This window comes from Salvelinus sp. IW2-2015, unplaced genomic scaffold, assembly GCF_002910315.2.
Source record: "Salvelinus sp. IW2-2015 unplaced genomic scaffold, ASM291031v2 Un_scaffold1135, whole genome shotgun sequence".
Classification (NCBI taxonomy): domain Eukaryota; kingdom Metazoa; phylum Chordata; class Actinopteri; order Salmoniformes; family Salmonidae; genus Salvelinus; species Salvelinus sp. IW2-2015.
Genome location: NW_019942747.1, coordinates 401,111 through 422,362, shown reverse-complemented (window position 1 = coordinate 422,362; position 21,252 = coordinate 401,111). Strand labels below are relative to the sequence as shown.

The following is a 21,252-nucleotide window of genomic DNA, read 5'->3' as shown; positions in this document are numbered from 1 at the left end:
AATGTATCCCTGTCCCAGAGATTCTGTGACATATGTTTCCATAGCCGCCGTCTCCTCCTGTGACAGAGGATACACGTGACTCCTAAGAAGTGCAGCGTCTACCAGGAGATTTATCGCACAATCCCCCTGTCGATGGGGTGGTAATTGAGTCGCCTTCTTTTTACAGAAGGCGAGTGCTGAATTGGCATATTCGGGGGGAATGTGCATGGTGGAGACCTGGTTTGGACTCTCCACCGTAGTGGCACCTATGGAAACATCCCTTGAGAGCCCTCTGTTGCCACGAAATAGGGGGATCATGAGAGGCCAACCAGGGAAGGCACAACACAACAGGAAACGAAGGAGAGTCGATCAGAAAGAGACTAATTCTCTCCTCTTGACTCTCCTGCGTTATCATATGGAGTGGAGCTGTGACCTCCCTGATTAGCCCTGACCCCAAAGGACGACTATCTGAGGCATGTACAGGGAAGGGAACATCAACAGGAACAATAGGGATCCCTAAACTAAGTGCAAAGGTACGGTCAATAAGTTCCCAGCTGAGCCTGAATCTACTAGCGCCTTATGCTGGGAATGCTGGGGAACTCAGGAAATGCTATATACAACCACATGTGTGCAACAGGGAGCTCTGGGTGAGGTGTGTGCCTACTCACCTGAGATGATCCACCAGTGCTCCGCCTGCCACCTCTACTCCCTGGAGAACCTCCCCAGCACCGACCAGCAGCGTGTCCTCTGCGGCCACAGGTGGTGCAGGGAACGGTACCCCCTCCGGTCCCCCTCATAGCAGCACCTCCCAGCTCCATCGGGGTAGGATCAGAGGTGCTGGGGGATGGAACTGACGGACCCCGATCTGGACGTCCGCMGGAGGCCAACAGGTTATCCAGCCGGATGGATAGGTCCACCAGCTGGTCCAGGTTAAGGGTGGTGTCCCTGCAGGCTAGCTCCCTACGAACYTCCTCTCGTAAACTACACCTGTAGTGGTCGATCAGGGCCCGCTCATTCCATCCCGCGCCGGCGGCCAGAGTTCTAAAGTCCAGAGCGAACTCTTGAGCGCTCCTCATCCTCTGTCTTAAATGGAACAAGCGTTCCCCCGCCGCTCTCCCTTCAGYTGGATYATCGAAAACCGCCCGGAAGCAGCGGGTGAAKTCTTCSTAGTTGTCCAACGTCGGGCCTTCTCTTCCCCAGATGGCGTTGGCCCAGACCAGTGKTTTTCCAGTCAGACAAGAGATGAGGGCGCTCACTCTCTCMCGTCCCAAAGGGGCCAGCTGAACAGCTGCCAGGTAGAGTTCCAGCTGGAGTAGGAACCCCTGGCACCCGGCAGCCGTTCCATCATACGCTCCCGGGAGCGAGAGCCGYATCCCACTGGATCCTGATGAAGGAGGTGTGGACATCTGGGTCGGTTGTTGTGGGAGCTGGGGAGGTGCTYATGGGTMAWCCGGAAAACCCCCTCTCTCCCATCGMTCCATGGTTTGCAGCACGCGATCCATGGCTGTARCGAGACTCTGTAACATGGTCACGTGCTGCTGAACACGCTCCTCAATTGGGAGAGGAGGGCTGGCTGTACCTGCTGACTCCATAAATGGTGAGTCAGGCGCAGGACACAGATATGAGTAATAGTCCGAAATGTATTCAAAATATAAGTAATGTTCCAACAAGGAAAAACACAATAATCCAGAGCACAAAAAACACGAACCCACATGACAAACAATAACGCACAAAACAGAGAGGGAAGCCAGAGGGTTAAATAAGGAACATAATAAATGGAATGGAAAACCAGGTGTGTATGATAAAACAAAACAAAACGAAAATGAAACATGGATCGGTGGTGACTAGAAAGCCGGTAACGTCGACTGCCGAACGCCGCCCCGAAAAGAGAGAACAAACTTCGGCAGAATCGTTACAGGCCATACCTGATGCTGCTGGTGTTGTCGTTGACGCCAGGTCGGACTGTTTCCCTTGGTGTGCCTTTGTGTCTTTTATGTTGCGCAGAAAAATAACCAGTCTGTTGGGGTAATTTTCATAGCAGTTATTGCTCCTGCTATTGTTTTATTTTCTGTAAATCTAGTATTTGGGACCAACTCAGGCCACTCTCACTTTTCCCACCATTTTCAACATGTAGGCTAGCTAGCAAGTTTTTGTAACCACGTTACACCAGCTGTATCACATTAGTAGAAACGAAGACAGTTCTCAGGGCAGACTGCCGTTTAGACTAGCATAAGTGATTAAGTAGCAGGTTAGGATATTCATGTGGCAAGTTAAGAGAATTAACATAGCCGGTTAGGATAAATAGGTTAAGGTTAGGAAATACTCAATTGTCCTCGAAGCGACTCGAAAGTTTCTATTTTTTGGTGCCTTCCTCATGGGCCCCACAGAGAACTGAAAAGAGCACCAGCCCAGTAAGCCCCTCCCTTAATCTGGCCCTGGGTGCAGCACCCTCTTGCTAATTTCTTGTTACATTACAAATCAAACTTCTGTTGTGTGACTTCTGTTTTATCTTATTTCTAACTACTATTCAACTTTTCCTCCTGTAGTATATTTCTGGAGTTAAACTATAGCACTGACTATCATGTGTTTCCACTAGTTATCCCTGCTCAGACCAGCTGACTGTTGACTCAGTGGACACCCATCAGCTGCTGTTAGCTGGACCACCACCAGGATTGGACCAAACCCAACATCATTACCAGATCTCTTACCGCTGTCCAGGGACAGAACCACACATCACTACCACATCTTCACACAGCATCACTCTCTCTGACCTGCAATGTGGTACTCAGTACTCTATCAATGTCTGTACTGTGCTGGAAAATGGAAAGAAAAGTCAACTGGAGTCAACAACCCTGTTTACAAGTAAGGAAGTACCCTACAGTTGAAGTCAGAAGTTTACATACACCTTAGCCAAATACATTTAAACTCAGTTTTTCACAATTCCTGACATTTAATCGTTGTAAAAATATCCTGTCTTTGGTCAGTTATGATCACCACTTTATTTTAAGAATGTGAAATGTCAGAATAATAGTAGAGATAATTATTTCTTTCAGCTTTTATTTCTTTCATCACATTCCCAGTGGGTCAGAAGTTTACGTACTAATTGAGTGTATTTAGTAGCATTGCCTTTAAATTGTTTAACTTGGGTCAAACGTGTAGGGTAGCCTTCCACAAGCTTCCCACAATAAGTTGGGTGAGTTTTTGGCACATTCCTCCTGACAGAGCTGGTTTAACTGAGTCAGGTTTGTAGGCCTCCTTGCTCGCACACGCTTTTTCAGTTCTGCCAACAATTTATCTATGGGATTGAGGTGAGGGCTTTGTGATGGCCACTCCAATACCTCAACATTGTTGTCCTTAAGCCATTTTGCCACAACTTTGGAAGTATGCTTGGGGTCATTGTCCATTTTGAAGACCCATTTGCGACCAAGCTTTAACTTCCTGACCGATGTCTTGAGATGTTGCTTCAATATATCCACATAATTTACCTACCTCATGATGCCATCTATTTTGTGAAGTGCACCAGACCCTCCTGCAGCAAAGCACCCCCACAACATGATGGTGCCACCCCCGTTCTTCACGGTTGAGATTTACGGTTTACGGTTTACTTAGCGAGCTAGCAACTCCTTGTGGCGGGCAGGGCACCTGCAGGCTGACAACGATCATCAGTTGAATGATGTTTCCTCTGACACATTGGTGCAGCTGGCTTCCGGGTTAAGCGGGCGGGTGTTAAGAAGCGTGGTTTGGTGGGCCATGTTTTGGAGGACTCATGACTTTCTAGAATGCCCTTCAAACTAATCAGATAGAAGTATTCAACAATGCCATGGTATAATTAAGGGGCGGCAGGTAGCCTAGTGGTTAGAGCGTTGGGCCAGTAACCGAAAGGTTGCTGGATTGAATCCCTGAGCTGACAAGGTAAAAATCTGTTGTGCTGCCCCTGAACAACCCACTGTTCCCCGGTAGGCCGTCATTGTAAATAGGAATTTGTTCTTAACTGACTTGCCTAGTTAAATAAAAAATAAAAAGCAATAAGGCATGAGGGGGTGTGGTATATGGCCAATATACCATGTTCTTATGGACGATGCAACGCGGAGTGCCTGGATACAGCCCTTACCTGTGGTATATTGGCCATATTCATAGGTCACATCATACCGGCAGCGCCGTATTGGTGCCCTAAAGTGGTAATAAACCCATTCTGGACAGAGGCTAACTACTGTTTTGTCTAAATTACACTATAGTGCCTGGAAATAGGATGACATTGCTAAAGTAGTCCAATATTTATTGGGGAAACAACTTTGCCAGCATTATCATGTAATCAAATGTACTTTAGACAGATGGCAATGTAGTCATTAGCTAGCAAAGTTCATAAAAAATAGCTAGCAATGTTAACATTAGATAGTTAAAATCTGGTGGCCAACCCTCAATCTTAGCTAGCTAGCTAACGTAATGCTGCATCTAAAGTCAATCTGACGACATCAAAACAATGACAAAAGGTTTTCCTAAAATTGATTTGCCTCCTTTTGAATGTCATTGTATTTCCAAGCCACTAACTTTTGATAAAATCTCCATCAGCACTCAATGACGATACATTGAGTAGAGTGCTCAGTTCGGGCATTAGTCCAAAACTAACGTTCAAAACAACATTGTCACGAAACGTGCAACCCACAAATACCCCAAACCCCCAAGGTGCCTTATTGCTATCATAAACTTGTTACCAACATAATTAGAAGAGTAAAACAAACAAAAAAGTATACTTCTGGTATACGGTCTGATATACCACGGCTTTCAGACAATCAGCATTCAGGGCTCGTACCACCCAGTTTACAAATACATTTATGAACTGGGTGGTTCGAGCCCTGAATGCTGATTGGCTGACAGCAGTGGTATATCAGACCGTATATCACGGGTATGACCAAACATTTGTTTTAACTGCTTTAATTATGTTGGTAACTAGTTTATAATAGCAATAAGGCACCTCAGGGGTTTGTGGTATATTGCCAATATACCACGGCTAAGGGCTGTGTCCATGCATAAGAACAGCCCTTAGCCGCGGTATATTGGCCATATACCACACCCCGTTGGGCCTTATTGCTTAATTATAGCATAGCATTTTTCAATACTCCTTTCTGATGGCTTGAAGGGCATTCTAGAGCATGCATTATTTCCTTATAAAGCGTGGTAGATCCACACGGTAGAATTCAATGGCTTTAGTTCATTCTTACATGTTCCGTTTGAGCTGTTTTTTGAAATGCAAAGTTGAATTGAAATCATTATTGGCATTGTTGAATTCGATTTTCATAATAGAAAGCTAGGACTGATGATTTGGTTGGCTAAACTAGGTAGTCTGTTTTGTTACCACGGCAACTACTGTAGCTATCTAGTAAACTTGCTAGCTATGTCAGTGGATGTTGGACACATTTCTACCGGCAAAATGAACACATCTCTAGTGGCAAATGTTTAAAATTATAGCCATGGTATAAAAGAGACAATCCACACAGGGCTCTATGCGTTGTATGGAAAATAATGCAACTTCATGGAAGGTCAGTTCCACTCCGCTAACTCATCGTGGAACACACCTTCCACGTCGTTCACTGTTTTCCAGACAATGCATATCCCCTCAGTTGATTATCCCTTACATACAGTGCCTATTGAATGTCTATGTAACAGTATAACTTTAGACCGTCCCCTATCCCCGACACGGGCGCGAACCAGGGACCCTCTGCACACATCAACAACAGTCACCCACGAAGCATCGTTACCCATCGCTCCACAAAAGCCGCGGCCCTTGCAGAGCAAGGGGAACCACTACTTCTAGGTTTCAGAGCAAGTGACGTACCCGACTGAAAGGCTGCTAGTGCGCACCACCGCTAACTAGCTAGCCATTTCACATCCGTTACATCTACACACACCGTTTTCAAAATACACATTCAGTGTTGGTGATTAGTAAAGGATTACATGTCATTCGTTATGGATGACAACATTTTGGGGGGGGGTAATCCGTAACATTACCAGCAAGAATTGTGTAATCAGATTACAGATATTTTTGAAAAACATTACTTTTAAAAACATTATTTTTGAAAAACATTACTTCTAGGAATATTTTTCAAATCAGAATTGAAAAAAGGCGCAAATTTAAATTTGTTCTACCTGATCGATTCTCACCACAAGTCAGAGACCACTATGATGACACACCAAATGTGTTTGGTGGATTGCGGGAAAAGAGCAGGAACAGGCTTTTGTAGACTGCTGTAGTCATCCAAAGATTAGCCTATACATCCAATTTCAATAATGTCTTGGAGGTAAGAACTACAGCAGTGGTGTAGCCTACGGGTGATAAGGATATAATTTAGGGTTGGTATAATTTGTGGAACGTTCCAACAGGAATCTGTTCCAAAAACTTCGTAAATAACAGGTTGCCAACAAACAACTCATATAAAGTTGTATAGCGGCAGAATAAGTTACAGGGAGTGGGCTATTTCATTAGGTTTTTCACTCACCACGTTTATTCCGAAAAAAGTATTTCCTCACTCTGGTAGTTTATGGACAAACACTAAGAATTAGCTACGTGGTGAGTTGATGCCTACGTGAATTGATCATGCTACTTTGTATGCGTTGTTTGTTGACAACCTTGTACTTAACAAAGTTTTTGGAACAGATTCCTGTTGGAACATTCCACAAATTATACCAACCCTATAATTTAGGCCTATTATAGGCTACATAGCGCAATGATCTGAATCATGCTGCTCTCATTTATTTGTGCATTACGGATTGATGGCTGTTCACAATTATTTTAACCCAATAATGGTTGAATTAATGAAGTTTAAGCTGCATATCAATCAGTGGACAGCCAGTGAAAAATGCGCTCTTGCAACACCTGCATATTGCTAATCCCAGTTTATGGAATACAAATTTGAGGGAGTTCCTCCCTTCTAAACTCCTCCGTGGTATTTGCTCCACACATGCTAACAAAAGCAAGTTAAATTGAAGAAGACCAATAATGGGGCTTTTATTGCTCATTTTAATTAGTGCCGATAAAAAATATATATATATCCATTGGCATAAAAGACACAGGCTCAAATTCATACATTTGATAGACCTTAACAACTTCATATTATGGAGGTATCAAAGTGTCACCAACAAAAAAAGTAAACAATAGGAATATAGAAAATGGAGCATATGTCATTCATTTTTCACATGCAAATAGCACTTTGATAGTGTTCAAGGCATGCCATTTCCATGAGAGTGTAACAGTTTAACTTTAGTCCGTAATTATTTGTTTTCTTGTAATGCCTCTTAAGGGGAAAGTAATCTACAAGTACATGCAAGTAATCAGATTATGTTACTGGGTATGAGTAATCGATAAGTTACATTAGTGATTACAATTTTGGTAAGGTAACTAGTAACTGTAACTGTAAATAATATATACAAATGGATTACATGTGACATTTTTTCTCACTAATTTATTTTTACTCCACATTTTCAAAGTTAACTAAATATATATTATAGAAAATGTTGCAATAATAAATCAAATAAAACAAGTATATCTTCATTAGCATGTGTCTTCACACCCCAGAGTTAATACTTGGTGGAAGCACCTTTGGCAGACATTACAGCTGTGAATCATTTTGAATAGCATTCTACCAACTTTGCACAAGTCTTAGGGAAACATATATCCATGTTTTTGTCAAAAACTCTCAAGCAAGAAAAATTTGGTTAGGAATCATTGATGCACAGCAATATTCAATATTTCAGATTTTCAAGCAGCTTTAAATCAGGACTGAGACTGGACCGTTCAGGAACTCTCAACACCTATTGTAAAGACCTTCTGGGTTGTCTTTGGCATTTGATTTTGTGTAATTTTCAAGCAGAACATGTAAACTCTATCCCAGTGTTGGGTATTCAGAAGACTGAGACAGGGTTTCCTCAAACTGTTTACCTGGGCTTTGCGCCTTTTATATTTATTATGATCCTGACAAACTCACCAGTCTCTGCCAGTGACAAGCATAGCCATAACATGATGCTGCCACATATGCACGACATACACAATCAAGACATCTTTGCTTTTCTATTGATTTTGTATAATTTTGCTTTCACTTTGAAAATGTGGAGTAGGTTGTGCAGATCGGTAGGAAGAAAATGGAATCCAATCCCTTTTTGCCTTGTGACTTCTGTTTTTAGCTTATTTCTTCCCACATCAAAAGGAATTGCAAGAATTATTTTCTACTTTGACTACTATTCTACTTTTTGTCCTGTAATATATTTCTGGAGTTAAACTGTAGCACTAACAATAATGTATTTTCCCATAGTACTTCCTGCTCCAGACCAGCTGACTGTTGACTCAGTGGACACCACATCAGCTGCTGTTAGCTGGAACCAGCCACCAGGATTGGACCAAACCCAACATCATTACCAGATCTCCTACCACTGTCCAGGGACAGAACCACACATCACTACCACATCTTCACACAGCATCACTCTCTCTGACCTGCAATGTGGCACTCAGTACTCTGTCACTCTTTGCACTGTGCTGGAAAATGAAAAGCAAAGTCAACTGGTGTCAACAACCTTCACCACAAGTAAGTCGTTACCCTACTTAAGTATTATTTCGTGTCAAATGAATTCAAATTTGACTTGTTATCAACATGACTAATGTGAATGAACTTATCATAATGGAAGTGTCAGCAATTAGGGCTGTCCCCAAATAAAAATAATCTTGGTCGACCAAGAGTCGTCTGTTCTTTCGACCAATCGATTGGTTGAACATTTCAAAAATTTATTTTTCCATATTTAGACAATTACGTGTTTTAATCAAATCCAATTATGACCCTTTTCAGGAAACTAGGTGTATGTCGTGGGTCACTACTTCACAGGAGAGCCGTTTGATCGTAAATTTAAAAAAAACATTTTTTATGTGTTTTTTGGCAAAAATGCCTTCTCAAACATGTGAACTTTCGTCTACCTTAATAACAAACTTGTATGCCTTCTGTAAATACGAATACGAGCCTAGTTGATTTAGCCAGAGAAAAAGTCAGCAACCTTCCTGCTAGCCTTGATTGGCTGAGTTAATGAGTGGGCTGGACATGCCGAGAGATGAGTTTGGATTGGTCTGCCATATAGCATGCTTCTGTCTATTTGAGCTGGTCAGTATGTCTAGGTAATTATGTCTAACGCAGCTTAAAAAAAAAATGTGTAGTAAAACTGCATAAACCTAATGCCAAGTTAAAGTGTACCGTTAGCTATGCAACTTTACGTGTATGCTTTCCACTTTCTGGAGGACCGAGTTTTGAAATCAGTGGAATTCGAATATGATAGCTAAGTAGATGGAGAAAACAACCGATTACATCTTCAAACTAAAGGGCAACCATGGCATCCGACAGGAGACGCATCCATCCATGATGTATATGGGTAAAATAGTCAAGCTAGCTACATTTTCAGATATTACACGTTTCTAATTTTGACAGAAAGTGCTTTCATTTCAAGTTAAAGTGTACTGTTAGCTAGTTAGCTAACGTTAACTGACTGGTTCGCTAGCTAACGTTATGTGTATGATTTGTATCTCAGAGCCACTAGTTATAGCCTAATGTTAGCTATCTAACATTGAACCTGGTTGGTTCATGCAGGGTAGTAACGACATTGAGTTGGGATTATGAGGTTCATGCAGGGTAGTAACGACATTGAGCTGGGATTATGAGTTGGGATTATGGTTTATTGTTTACCTAGCTAGCTACATGTCTTATTAAAAGACTCACGTCTGAGTGTGCCAGAGCGCAGAGTAATTTACGAACACTCAACGCCCGTTGAATATGGCCTGTGTCAGTAAAGGTTGGCAAAAAAGCTTATTAAATTGTTGCCAGCAGCACAGTTACAGTCACCAGTGTTCTGGATAACATGAAAACAGCCTAACCAGCTCTGCTAGGGCGAGTAAAATGGTCAGAGTGGAGCATTCTCTCATTATGTGTCTGGAAGTAGCTAGCAAGCTCGTAAATGTTAGCCAGTTAGCTAGGGTGCTTGACTGCCGTTGTGAGGTCAGAACATTCGGATCAACCCTACTCATCGGCCTGAGAGTCCAGTGTGCGCTCTGAACCCTCCGAGATCGAAACACTCCAAATTTACTAACGGACATCTGACAGCACAGTTGCAGTCACCAACACTCCGGACAGCCTAACCAGCTCTGCTAGGGCGAGTAATGTTCAGTGAGCTGTTCACTCATTTGTGTCTGGAAGTAGCRAGCAAGTTAGCTTGGATACTTGGCTGCTGTTGTTAGTACAGAACYCTTGGATCAACCCTTAAAGAGATGGGTGGGGCTAAAGCTTAAGAGGGTGTGAACGATTCTGAATGGGCATAGACAAAGAAGGGCTCTCCAGTAGTAGTACCAAAACATTCAAAGGCCATTTTCTCAAAGTGAGTTTACAAGTTTATCAACTATCAAAGTAAAATTACTTTCCCATTGTTCCTCAACTGTAYTGTATGATATACCATTTTGAGTCTCTACCTTTATCCAATGTAAAAAACACAATTTCAAATTTTGCTACATAAGACTGATTTGAGCCGGTCAGTCACATATATGCAGTGAGCWTMTCTGAAGCTTTAAGCMKACTGTTTGATGAAATAAWGAAGACACACAAATGACTGGAGGCAGTCTGAACGCAATTGATTTGATTGTGCCAGGCCGGGCTCAGACTTGCTGTGATAAAAGAAATMACATTGAGTGACTGTGTGACTAGCACCCATTGTCTCRCTCTCCTCCRMGRTGCAGCGACCACCACAGAACATCAGCAGTGTTTATCTRGCTGTCCTTGTTGCTGACGCTGCAACATAATTACATCCATTTCTGACTGAAAAATMWTGTTACCGAAATCCTTCATTTGCTTAAGAAAAACATTSCCTATTCCCTCAACCCTGGCTCTCTTTACGTGACACATGTATGCACTGCATGCACGTGACCAATAGAGCCTGACCTATAGCATATCATAATCACATCAATAAATTGGTTATAACAAACCCTGAACACCGTAACACAGTTGACAGCAAAAATGGTTCACGAGGACATGACAAATAAACTCTAAATGGGGAATATTGCTTGCTCAGGAGGTAAAGGGAAGTCAGATGTGTGGAATAAAAATGTTAAAAACTGATATCAAAAAAACGAGTAAGGAGCAAGCGCTGTGGGCATATTATGTGTGTCAAACAGGTGCTGTTAGATTGCAATATCATTTCTCTGATCGTTTGGAACAATGTAAACAACACTAAATAAATTATAAGTGTACCACAGAGTCTGTTGTAACTTTTTTTAAAGCCTTTTTTACAGAAAAGACAAAACCAGTCACATTCATTCGTGAATGCAATTCACAATTTAAACGGTTATTTATTGTTTACATAATTAATCAAGGTCACTTTGTTATTTTATTTTAAAACAAAAATTATTGATTGCATTTCTGATCACGAATGACCCGTATGCTGTGTGATGACATGAACAAATGAATGATTTATTGATACAGTACTGTAGCTTACATAAGTATTGAAATATAGGCCTCAGTAATGTACTGTATTAAGACTAAACAGGATGCGCTCTTAGGCCTACAGCTAGATGGTTGTTACACAAAGCTGCTATACTAAGCCTGCTAATGATAATGACAAAACAATGAGCCCAGTCACTCCTCCATGACAACAAAGTAAACATAAACAACAGTGTAGGCTAATAAGTCTTTAGTTTTTAGGTAATGGTCAGGTAAAACAACTTGACTAATCTAGATTTGTATATTGGCTTGGTCCTCACGAATCAGTAGGCTATTAAACAAACACTCAATCAGGCAACAAAAGCAGGATCTGTCTTATTTCTGTAGATATACAGTGTATGGATGATTTATAAAGCTAGGCACATTTAACAGTTAGGCTACTGATTATAGACCTAATTAAGTTGGTGTTTCCTCTCTCTTCACTTTTCTTAGACAATTAAGGCAAGCGCCGTTTTCTCATCTCCTAACTCTGCTGCTGCCTCCACCACATTTGTGTCACACCAATATGCTGGTTAACTTTGCTAATATGCACATAGCAACATGGTCTAGGAAAAGGTACCAATTCAACAGCGCACTGATGTGTTTCAGAACCGCGGACAGCGCCCGCTACCCATAACGGGATAAAGGGCATCTGTTATAAAATAAATATGATTTGTGTGTTGCACCATTGTTCCTATATAATATAACCATATACAATTTCAGTAGCACATGTCTTAGAGTGATGGACAGTCCCCACGGCTTCCACAATGGATCAGTCCACTCAGACAGGCCCAAATCAGACAGGTGTCTTGTACATCATGATATTATTGCTACTGCTCGACTAAAGAAATCTTGGTCGACCAACAGTCTATCAACCAAATAGTCAACAAACTCGGGACAGCCCTAGTCAGCATGGGATGTAAAGGTACAGGTTATTTCCTGTAAATAAACGTCCTCTCACTGTCAACTGCATTTATTTTCAGCAAACTTAACATGTGTAAATATTTGTATGAACATAACAATATTCAACAACTGAGACATAAACTGAACAAGTTCCACAGACGTGTGACTAACAGAAATTGAATAATGTGTCCCTGAACAAAGGGGGGGTCAAAATCAAAAGTAACAGTCAGTATCTGGTGTGGCCACCAGATGCATTAATTACTGCAGTGCATCTCCTCCTCATGGACTGCACCAGATTTGCCAGTTCTTGCTTTGAGGTGTTACCCCACTCTTCCACCAAGGCACCTGCAAGTTCCCGGACATTTCTGGGGGGAATGGCCCTAGCCCTCACCCTCCGATCCAACAGATCCCAGACATGCTCAATGGGATTGAGATCCGGCTGTTCGCTGGCCATGGCAGAACACTAACATTCCTGTCTTGCAGGAATCACACACACAGAACGAGCAGTATGGGCTGGTGGCATTGTTCATTCAGGATGAGCCTGCAGGAAGGGTACCACATGAGAGGAGGAATGTCTTCTCTGTAACGCACATATTGAGATTGCTTGCAATGACAACAAGCTCAGTCCGATGATGCTTGTGACACACCGCCTCAGACCATGACGGACCCTCCCCTCCAAATTGATCCCCGCCAGAGTACAGGCCTCGGTGTAACGCTCATTCCTTCGACGATAAACGAAATCCGACCATCACCCCTGGTGAGACAAAACCGCGACTCGTCAGTGAAGGCACTTTTCCAGTCCTGTCTGGTCCAGCGACGGTGGGTTTGTGCCCATAGCAACACTGTTGCCGTATGTCTAGTGAGACCTGCCTTACAACAGGCTGGATTGATGGCTTGTAGACCTTTCTCAGCCTATTGTGGACAGTCTGAGCACTGATGGAGGATTGTGCGTTCCTTGGTGAACTCGACAGTTGTCGTTGCCATCCTGTACCGGTCCCGCAGGTGTGATGTTCGCGATGTACCGATCCTGTGCAGGTGTTGTTACAAAGTGGTCTGCCACTGCGAGGACGCATCAACTGTCCATCCTGTCTCCCTGTAGCGCTGTCTTAAGCGTCTCACAGTACGGACATTGCAATTTATTCCCCTGGCCACATCTGCAGTCCTCATGCCTCCTTGCAGCAGGCCTAAGGCACGTTCACACAGATGAGAGGACCCTGAGGCATCTTTCTCTTGGTGTTTTTCATAGTCAGTAGAAAGCCTTTTTCGTGTCCTAAGTTTTACAACTGTGACCTTAATTGCCTACCGTCTGTAAGCTGTTAGTGTCTTAATGAGCGTTCCACAGGTGCATGTTCATTAATTGTTCATGGTTGATTGAACAAGCATAGGAAACAGTGTTTAAACCCTTTACAATGAAGATATGTGAAGTTATTTGGATTGTTACGAATTATCTTTGAAAGACAGGGTCCTGAAAAAGGGCTTGTATTGTCACAAAGTATTTGGACATTGAAAATTGTTGTTGCTTTGGCTCTGTACTCCAGCACTCTGGATTTGAAATTTGTATTTGTAGGATACTTTCCTAAAACAATGAATGTCCACTTCATGGAGTCCACTGTATGAAATTCATATTTTAATATATATACAGTGCATTCAGAAAGTATTCAGACCCCTTGACTTTTTCCACAATTTGTTACGTTACAGCCTTATTTTAAAATTGATAAAATAGTTGTTCCCCATCAATCTACAAACAATACCACATAAAGAGAAAGTGAAAACAGGCTTATAGAAATGATTGCTAATTATTTTACAAATAAAAAACAAACCTTACTTGAATAAGTATTCATGCCCTTTGCTTTGAAACTCAAAATTGAGCTCAGATGCATCCTGTTTCCATTGAGCATCCTTGAGATGTATCTACATCTTGATTGGAGTCCACCTGTGGTAAATTCAATTGATTGGACATGATTTGGAAAGGCACAAACCTGTCTAAACCTGAGTGGACAAGCCAGAGCCAGGACTTGAACCCAATCGATTATAGCTGAAAATAGCTGTGCAGCGACGCTCCCCATCCAACCTGATAGAGCTTGAGAGGATCTGTGGCGAAGAGTGGGAGAAACTAAAAACCTGTTTTTGCTTTGTCATTATGGGGTATTGTGTGTAGATTGATGACGAAGAAAATACATTTTTACATAACGCTATAATGTCACAAAATGTAGAAAAAGTGAAGGGGTCCGAACACTTTCCAAATGCACACATACTGTAATTTATGTATATCAAATAAAATACAATTATTTTGGTCACATACACGTGTTTAGCACATGTTATTGCAGGTGTAGCGAAATGATTGTGTTTCTAGCTCTGACAGTACCATGTATATACAGTGGCTTGCGAAAGTATTAACCCCCCCTTGACATTTTTCCTATTTTGTTGCCTTACAACCTGGAACTAAAATAGATTTTTTGGGGGGTTTTTGTATCATTTGATTTACACAATATGCCTACCACCTTGACGCAAAATATTTTTTGGGGTGGAACAAACAAGAAATAAGACAAAAAAAGAAAAGAACTTGAGCGTGCATTATTCACCCCCCGAAGTCAATACTTTGTAGAGCCACATTTTGCAGCAATTACAGCTGCAAGTCTCTTGGGGTATGTCTCTATAAGCTTGGTACATCTAGCCACTGGGATTTTTGCCCATTCTTCAAGGCAAAACTGCTCCAGCCCCTTCAAGTTGGATGGGTTCTGCTGGTGTACAGCAGTCTTTAATAAATCCTCTTACAACTGTCCCCCCCTTCTTTCAATTTCCACCTGAAGACATACCCAAATCTAACTGCCTCTAGCTCAAGAGCAAGGATATGCATATTCTTGGTACCATTTGAAAGAAAACACTCTGAAGTTTGTGTAAATGTGAATTGAATGTAGGAGAATATAACACAATAGATCTGGTTTAGATAATACAATGAAAACCATACGTTTTTTTCTTTTTAATTGTTGTATCATCTTTAAAATGAACAAGAAAACAAACATTCAGATATGAATATGGGGACAATTTCAGTGAAAAACATAAGAGGGCAACAGTACAACGCAAAGTTTCAGAATGATAACTTCCAAAATGAGTGTGCTATATGACATTTATCATGAAGTCACCCAGGTGTCCCACACAAGTAGCCCAAATGTACCCAAGTGGCCAAATTGGTGAAAGTATACATTTTGAAACAAATAACTATATACAAAATACCAAAATGGTATTCTAACACACTCCCCCCCCAAAAAATGGGGGAAAAAATATTGAAAAAAACAAAATATACATTTACAAAACATGGGTAACTATTTACACACTTTCAATATTTGGAAGACCCTCAGTCCTCTATCAAATCAATTTATATAGCCCTCGAGTAAATATGAACAGTTTACCTCTAGATGGCCCGGGAGGTGTGGAGCCAGAGACAGCAGGGGTCCAGCTGGATGAACCAGCTTCAGAGGGGGATGGACACGTTGGCGGCAGACACACGCATCTCGACCATGCTCCCTCTAAACCATAATATGTAGACTGAGGAAGCATGCCGCTGGAGGAATTATAGCCAATGTGTACTTTACACATTTCATTACATTTTTATATATTGCAAATAAAATGTAAAAACAAATCACAAATAATATTTTATATTATTAATTTCAAACAACGGCATTAGCATGAGAAGAACTTACCAGTCCAAAACAATGTCCTCTCCGTTCAAAAAAAAATATGCCTCCGTTTCAGAATCATAGCTATGGCTATGGTCGCTAATGGAGTCCTCTTCCAAAAGCAGATGTCTCACTTTCACAATCAATTTCCTCTATAATTTTGTCTACATTCGTATATCTAGTCTTAGATTTAGCTTTCCCTGACTTATTCACCATGATGTTGGATAAATAAACAGCTGAAGATGCAAGTTGCCGAAATACTGCTGTGCGTAATAAGCTTGGCTCCTTCCGGTATGAAAATGCAATGGCGAAAGACCTTCGTTACGCCGGAGTTCACTATATGGGTTGGTCTTCCAACAAAGAACCATTAGATATTGCCGTTTTCCTCTGCTCATTGGCTATCTACCCAGCTAGATTTCAAGATGATCAGTGGTCATTGGGTTAAAATAGTCAATCAACGAAACAGCGGTCATATAATTGGTGCACAATGAGGTCGTTACTTGTTATCTTCCAATCGTTTATTTTCGGGTCAATACGTCCCGCGAAATGACGCATCAAGTTTTGTTGTGTTACAAACAAACAGTTGATTGCAAGGAAACCAAACATGACTGGATAAAGTCAGGTTTAGTCTTTGTATTTACGTCGGATGTTTCGTCAAATTGAATGACACGAAATTCAACCGATTTAACCGAACAAAAGACCATTCATTGTGTAACAATGAGCCTTGGGATTGCAAACAGAGCAAGATCTTCAAAGGTAAACAATTTATTTCAATGCAATCTGTGATTTTGTTACGCATGTGCTGTTTGAAAAAGTAGTTTGGTATTGGGCTCTGTGCTCAGATAAATCGCATCGTATTCTTAAGCAGTAAATCCTTTTTAAAATCTGACAACGCAGTTGGATTAGCAAGATTCTAGGCTTTTGAAGCATGTGAGACACTTGTATTTTCAGGAATGTTTAATATGACTACTTGTGGCGATCACCGAATGTTGTCGAATTCAAACCCGTATCCGGGATCCGTGCTCAGAGAAGTTAAGTCATCCCACAGATTCAATTGGATTGAGGTCTGGGCATTGACTAAGCCATTCCAAGACATTTAAATGTTTCCCCTTAAACCACTCGAGTGTTGCTTTAGCAGTATGCTTATGGTCATTGTTCTGCTGGAAGGTGAACCTCCGTCCCAGTCTCAAATCTCTGGAAGACTGAAACTGGTTTCCCTCAAGAATTTCCCTGTATTTAGTGCCATCCATCATTCCGTAAATTTTAACCATTTCAGTCCCTGCTGATGAAAAACATCAGGGGATGGTGTTCTCGGGGTGATGGGTTTGTGCCAGACATGTTGCTTTTGGGCCATCAAGGAAAACACTATTTTAGTCTCATCTGACCAGAGTACCTTCCATGTGTTTGGGGAGTCTCCCACATGTCTTTTGGCGAACACCAAACATGTTTACTTTTTTTTTTAAGCAGTGGCTTTTTTTCTGGCCACTCTTCCGTAAAGCCCAGCTCTGTGGAGTGTATGGCTTAAAGTGGTCGTATGGACGGATATTCCAATTTCTGCTGTGGAGCTTTGCAGCTCCTTCAGGGTTATCTTTGGTCTCTTTGTTGCCTCTCTGATTAATGCCCTCCTTGCCTGGTCCGTGAGTTTTGGTGGGCGGCCCTCTCTTGGCAGGCTTGTTGTGGTGCACTATTTTTCAATTTTTTAAATAATGGATTTAATGGTGCTCCGTGGGATGCTCAAAGTTTCAGATAATTTTTTATAACCCAACCCTGATCTGTACTTATCCACAACTTTGTCCCTGACCTGTTTGGAGTGCTCCTTGGTCTTCATGATGCCGCTTGCTTGGTGGTGCCCCTTAGTGGTGATGCAGACTATATGGCCTTATGGAACAGGTGTATATATATACTAAGATCATGTGAGACTTAAATAAAGTCCATGTGTGCAATCTAACTAATTGTGTGACTTCTGAAGGTAATTGGTCGCACCAGATCTTTTTTAGGGGCTTCATAGCATATGCATATTGTCTTGCTGCTTTTTGTTCTATGTTGCTCTGTCTGTATGCTACGTCTTGCTTGTCCTATGTTGCTCTGTCTGTATGCTATGTCTTGCTTGTTCTATGTAACTATTGTCTATATTGTAATTGTTTTTAATAACCTGCCCAGGGACTGCGGTTGAAAATTAGCCAGCTGGCTAAAACCGGCACTTTTACTGAAACATTGATTAAAGTGCACTATCCCTGTAAAAATAAAAACAAACTCAAACGCACACAACACTTTACTATTATTTGTTAATTTTTTGAAATAAGTATTTTTTTTTATTTCACCAATTTGGACTATTTTGTGTATGCACTATTATTCTACAATGTAGAAATAGTAAGAAATAGAAGAAAAACCCTTGAATGAGTAGGTGTGTCCAAACATTTGACTGGTACTGTATATACAGTGCATCGGAAAGTTTTTAGACCCCTTGACCTTTTTCCTTATTCTAAAATATGATAAAATGTGACATAAATAAAAATCTCATCAATCTACACACAATACTCCGTAATGACAAAGCAAAACAGGTTTTAACATTTTTGCAAATGTAAACTGACAACAATTGACTATGACATTTACAAAAGTATTCAGACCCATTACTCAGTACTTTGTTAAAGCACCTTTGGCGTGATTACAGCCTCTATTCTCCTTGGGTTTGACACTACAAGCTTGGCACACCTGCATTTGGGGAGTTTCTCCCATTGTTCTCTGCAGATACTATCAAGCACTGCAGTTGGATGGGAGCGTTGCTGCACAGCTATTTTCAGGTCTCTCCAGAGATGTTCAAGTCCGGGCTTTCGCTGGGCCACTGAAGGAAATACAGAGACTTCTCCCAAAGCCACTCCTACGTTGTCTTGGCTGTGTCTTTAGGGTCATTGTCCTGTTGGAAGGTGAACGTTCGCCCCAGTCTGAGGTCCTGAGCACTCAGGAGAAGGTTTTCATCAAGGATCTCTCTGTACTTTGCTTCATTATCTTTCCCTGATCCTGACTAGTCTGGCAGTCTCTGCCGCTGAAAAACATTCTCCACAGCATGATGCAGCCACCACCATGCTTCACCGTTGGATGGTGCCCGTTTCCTCCAGACGTGACGCTTGGCATTCAGACCAAAAGAGTTCAATCTTGATTTCATCAGACCAGAGAATCTTGTTTCTCATGGGCTGAGAGTCCTTCAGGCAAACTCCAAGTGGGCTGTCATGTGCCTTTTACTGAGGAATGGCTTCTGTCTTTGCCACTCTACCAAAAATACCTGATTATTGGAGTGCTGTAGAGATGGTTGTCCTGGAAGCTTCTATCCTCTCACAGAGGAACTCTGGAGCTCTGTCAGAGTGAAATCTGCTCATGGTCACCTCCCAGACCAAGGCCCTTCTCCCCGATTGCTCAGTTTGGCCGGGCGGCCAGCTCTAGGAAGAGTCTTGGTGGTTCCAAACTTTTTTGCATTAGAATGATGGAGGCCACTGTGTTCTTGGGGACCTTCAATGCTGCAGAATTGTTTTGTTACACTTCCCCAGTTCTGTGCCTCGACACAATCCTGCCTGGACCACTATGGACAATTCCTTGACCTCATTGGTTGGTTTTTGCTTCTGACATGCACTGTGAACTTTGGGACCTTATAAAGACAGGTGGTGTGCCTTTCCAAATCATCTCAATCAAATGAATTACCACAGGTGACCCAATCAAGCTGTAAAAACATCTCAAGATGATCAATGAAATCTGAATGCACCGGAGTTCAATTTCGAGTCTCGTAACAAAGGCTCTGAATAACTTATTTATGTTTTTTTCTTCGACCTTTGCAAAAATGTTGTGAATAGATTTTAACAAATACTTGTCTGTCTATTGAGCAACTCATGCCATACTTAGATAGTGAAAAAGCACACCAATCTCTTAATAGATTCTTTAAACAATATAATCTAATTTACCAACATTTCTAAAAATAGATATATAGCATTTTGGAATTAAACAATCTTTGATGGTCACAGTATTCCTTTCATTTTAGCTCTTCTTTTGCGTGGCGGCAACAATTTAGCAAAAGTGCATCGCCGATGCTAATGAATATAGCGGAAACTTGTACTTTTTGTTGCTAAAAATCTACCTCTGTTTTGCGACTTCTGCTTAATGTTATTTCTTGCCATATCAAAAGGGAGCTGTTTTTTCTACTTTTCGACTTACTATTCTACTTTTTCTCCTGATAAATATTTCTGGATTTCAACTGTAAGCACTACAATAATGTGTTTCCATAGCTATCTCCTGCTCCCAGACCAGCTGACTGTTGACTCAGTGGACACCACACAAGCTGCTGTTAGCTGGAAAGCCCGCCACCAGAGTTGGACAAACCCAACATCATTACCAGATCTCCTACCACTGTCCAGGGACAGAACCAAAAATCACTACCACATCTTCACACAGCATCACTCTCTCTGACCTGCAAGGTGGTACTCAGTACTCTATCAATTCTGCACTGTGTGGAAAATGGAAAGCAAAGTCAACTGAGTCAACAACCCTGACCACAAGTAAGATTACCCTACATAAGTATTATCTCTGATGTTTGACTATGAAACTAATCCTAATGGATGTTTCATCATGGGATGTAAAGGTACTGTATCTTCCCTGATGAGAAATATATCATGTGTGAATTACATGGCCACCTTTTCTATTTTTCAACTACTATTCTATTTTTCTCCTATAATATATTAATAATAACTGTAGCCCTGATAATAATATAATTTCCCCTAGTACTTCCCTGCTCCAGACCAGCTGACTGTTGACTCAGTGGACACCACATCAGCTGCTGTTAGCTGGAACCAGCCACCAGGATTGGACCAAACCCAACATCATTACCAGATCTCCTACCACTGTCCAGGGACAGAACCACACATCACTACCACATGCTTCCCCAGCATCACTCTCTCTGACCTGCAATGTGGTACTCAGTACTATTGTCACTGTCTGCACTGTGCTGGAACTAGAAAGAAAGTGAACTTGTGTCAACAAACCCTCACCACAAGTAAGTGTACACTACATAAGATTATCTCTGATGTTTGACTATGAACTAATCCTTATATGGGTGTTTTAGCATTGATGTAAGGTACTGTATCTTCCCTGATGAGAAATATATCATAGTGAATTCCCCAGGACTATCATGCAGTTTGGTGCTTGATATAATTTTCAGT

At 41.6% G+C, this 21,252-nt stretch overlaps 1 protein-coding gene across 7 annotated transcripts in view; it reads left to right on the top strand.

Annotated features, from left to right (window-relative positions):
• LOC139024176 (interferon-induced very large GTPase 1-like) overlaps positions 1 to 21,252 on the top strand; it is an 86,094-nt gene that overhangs the window by 31,739 nt on the left and 33,103 nt on the right. For 6 of the 7 annotated variants that reach the window (XM_070438747.1, XM_070438745.1, XM_070438749.1 and 3 more), the window contains one exon: positions 8,283 to 8,552. In XM_070438747.1, coding sequence (XP_070294848.1) covers positions 8,283 to 8,552 — 270 coding nt within the window. Of the gene's footprint in view, positions 1 to 2,648; positions 2,842 to 8,282; positions 8,553 to 21,252 lie in introns of those variants that run through there. The other variant, XM_070438750.1, reaches the window with a different exon arrangement.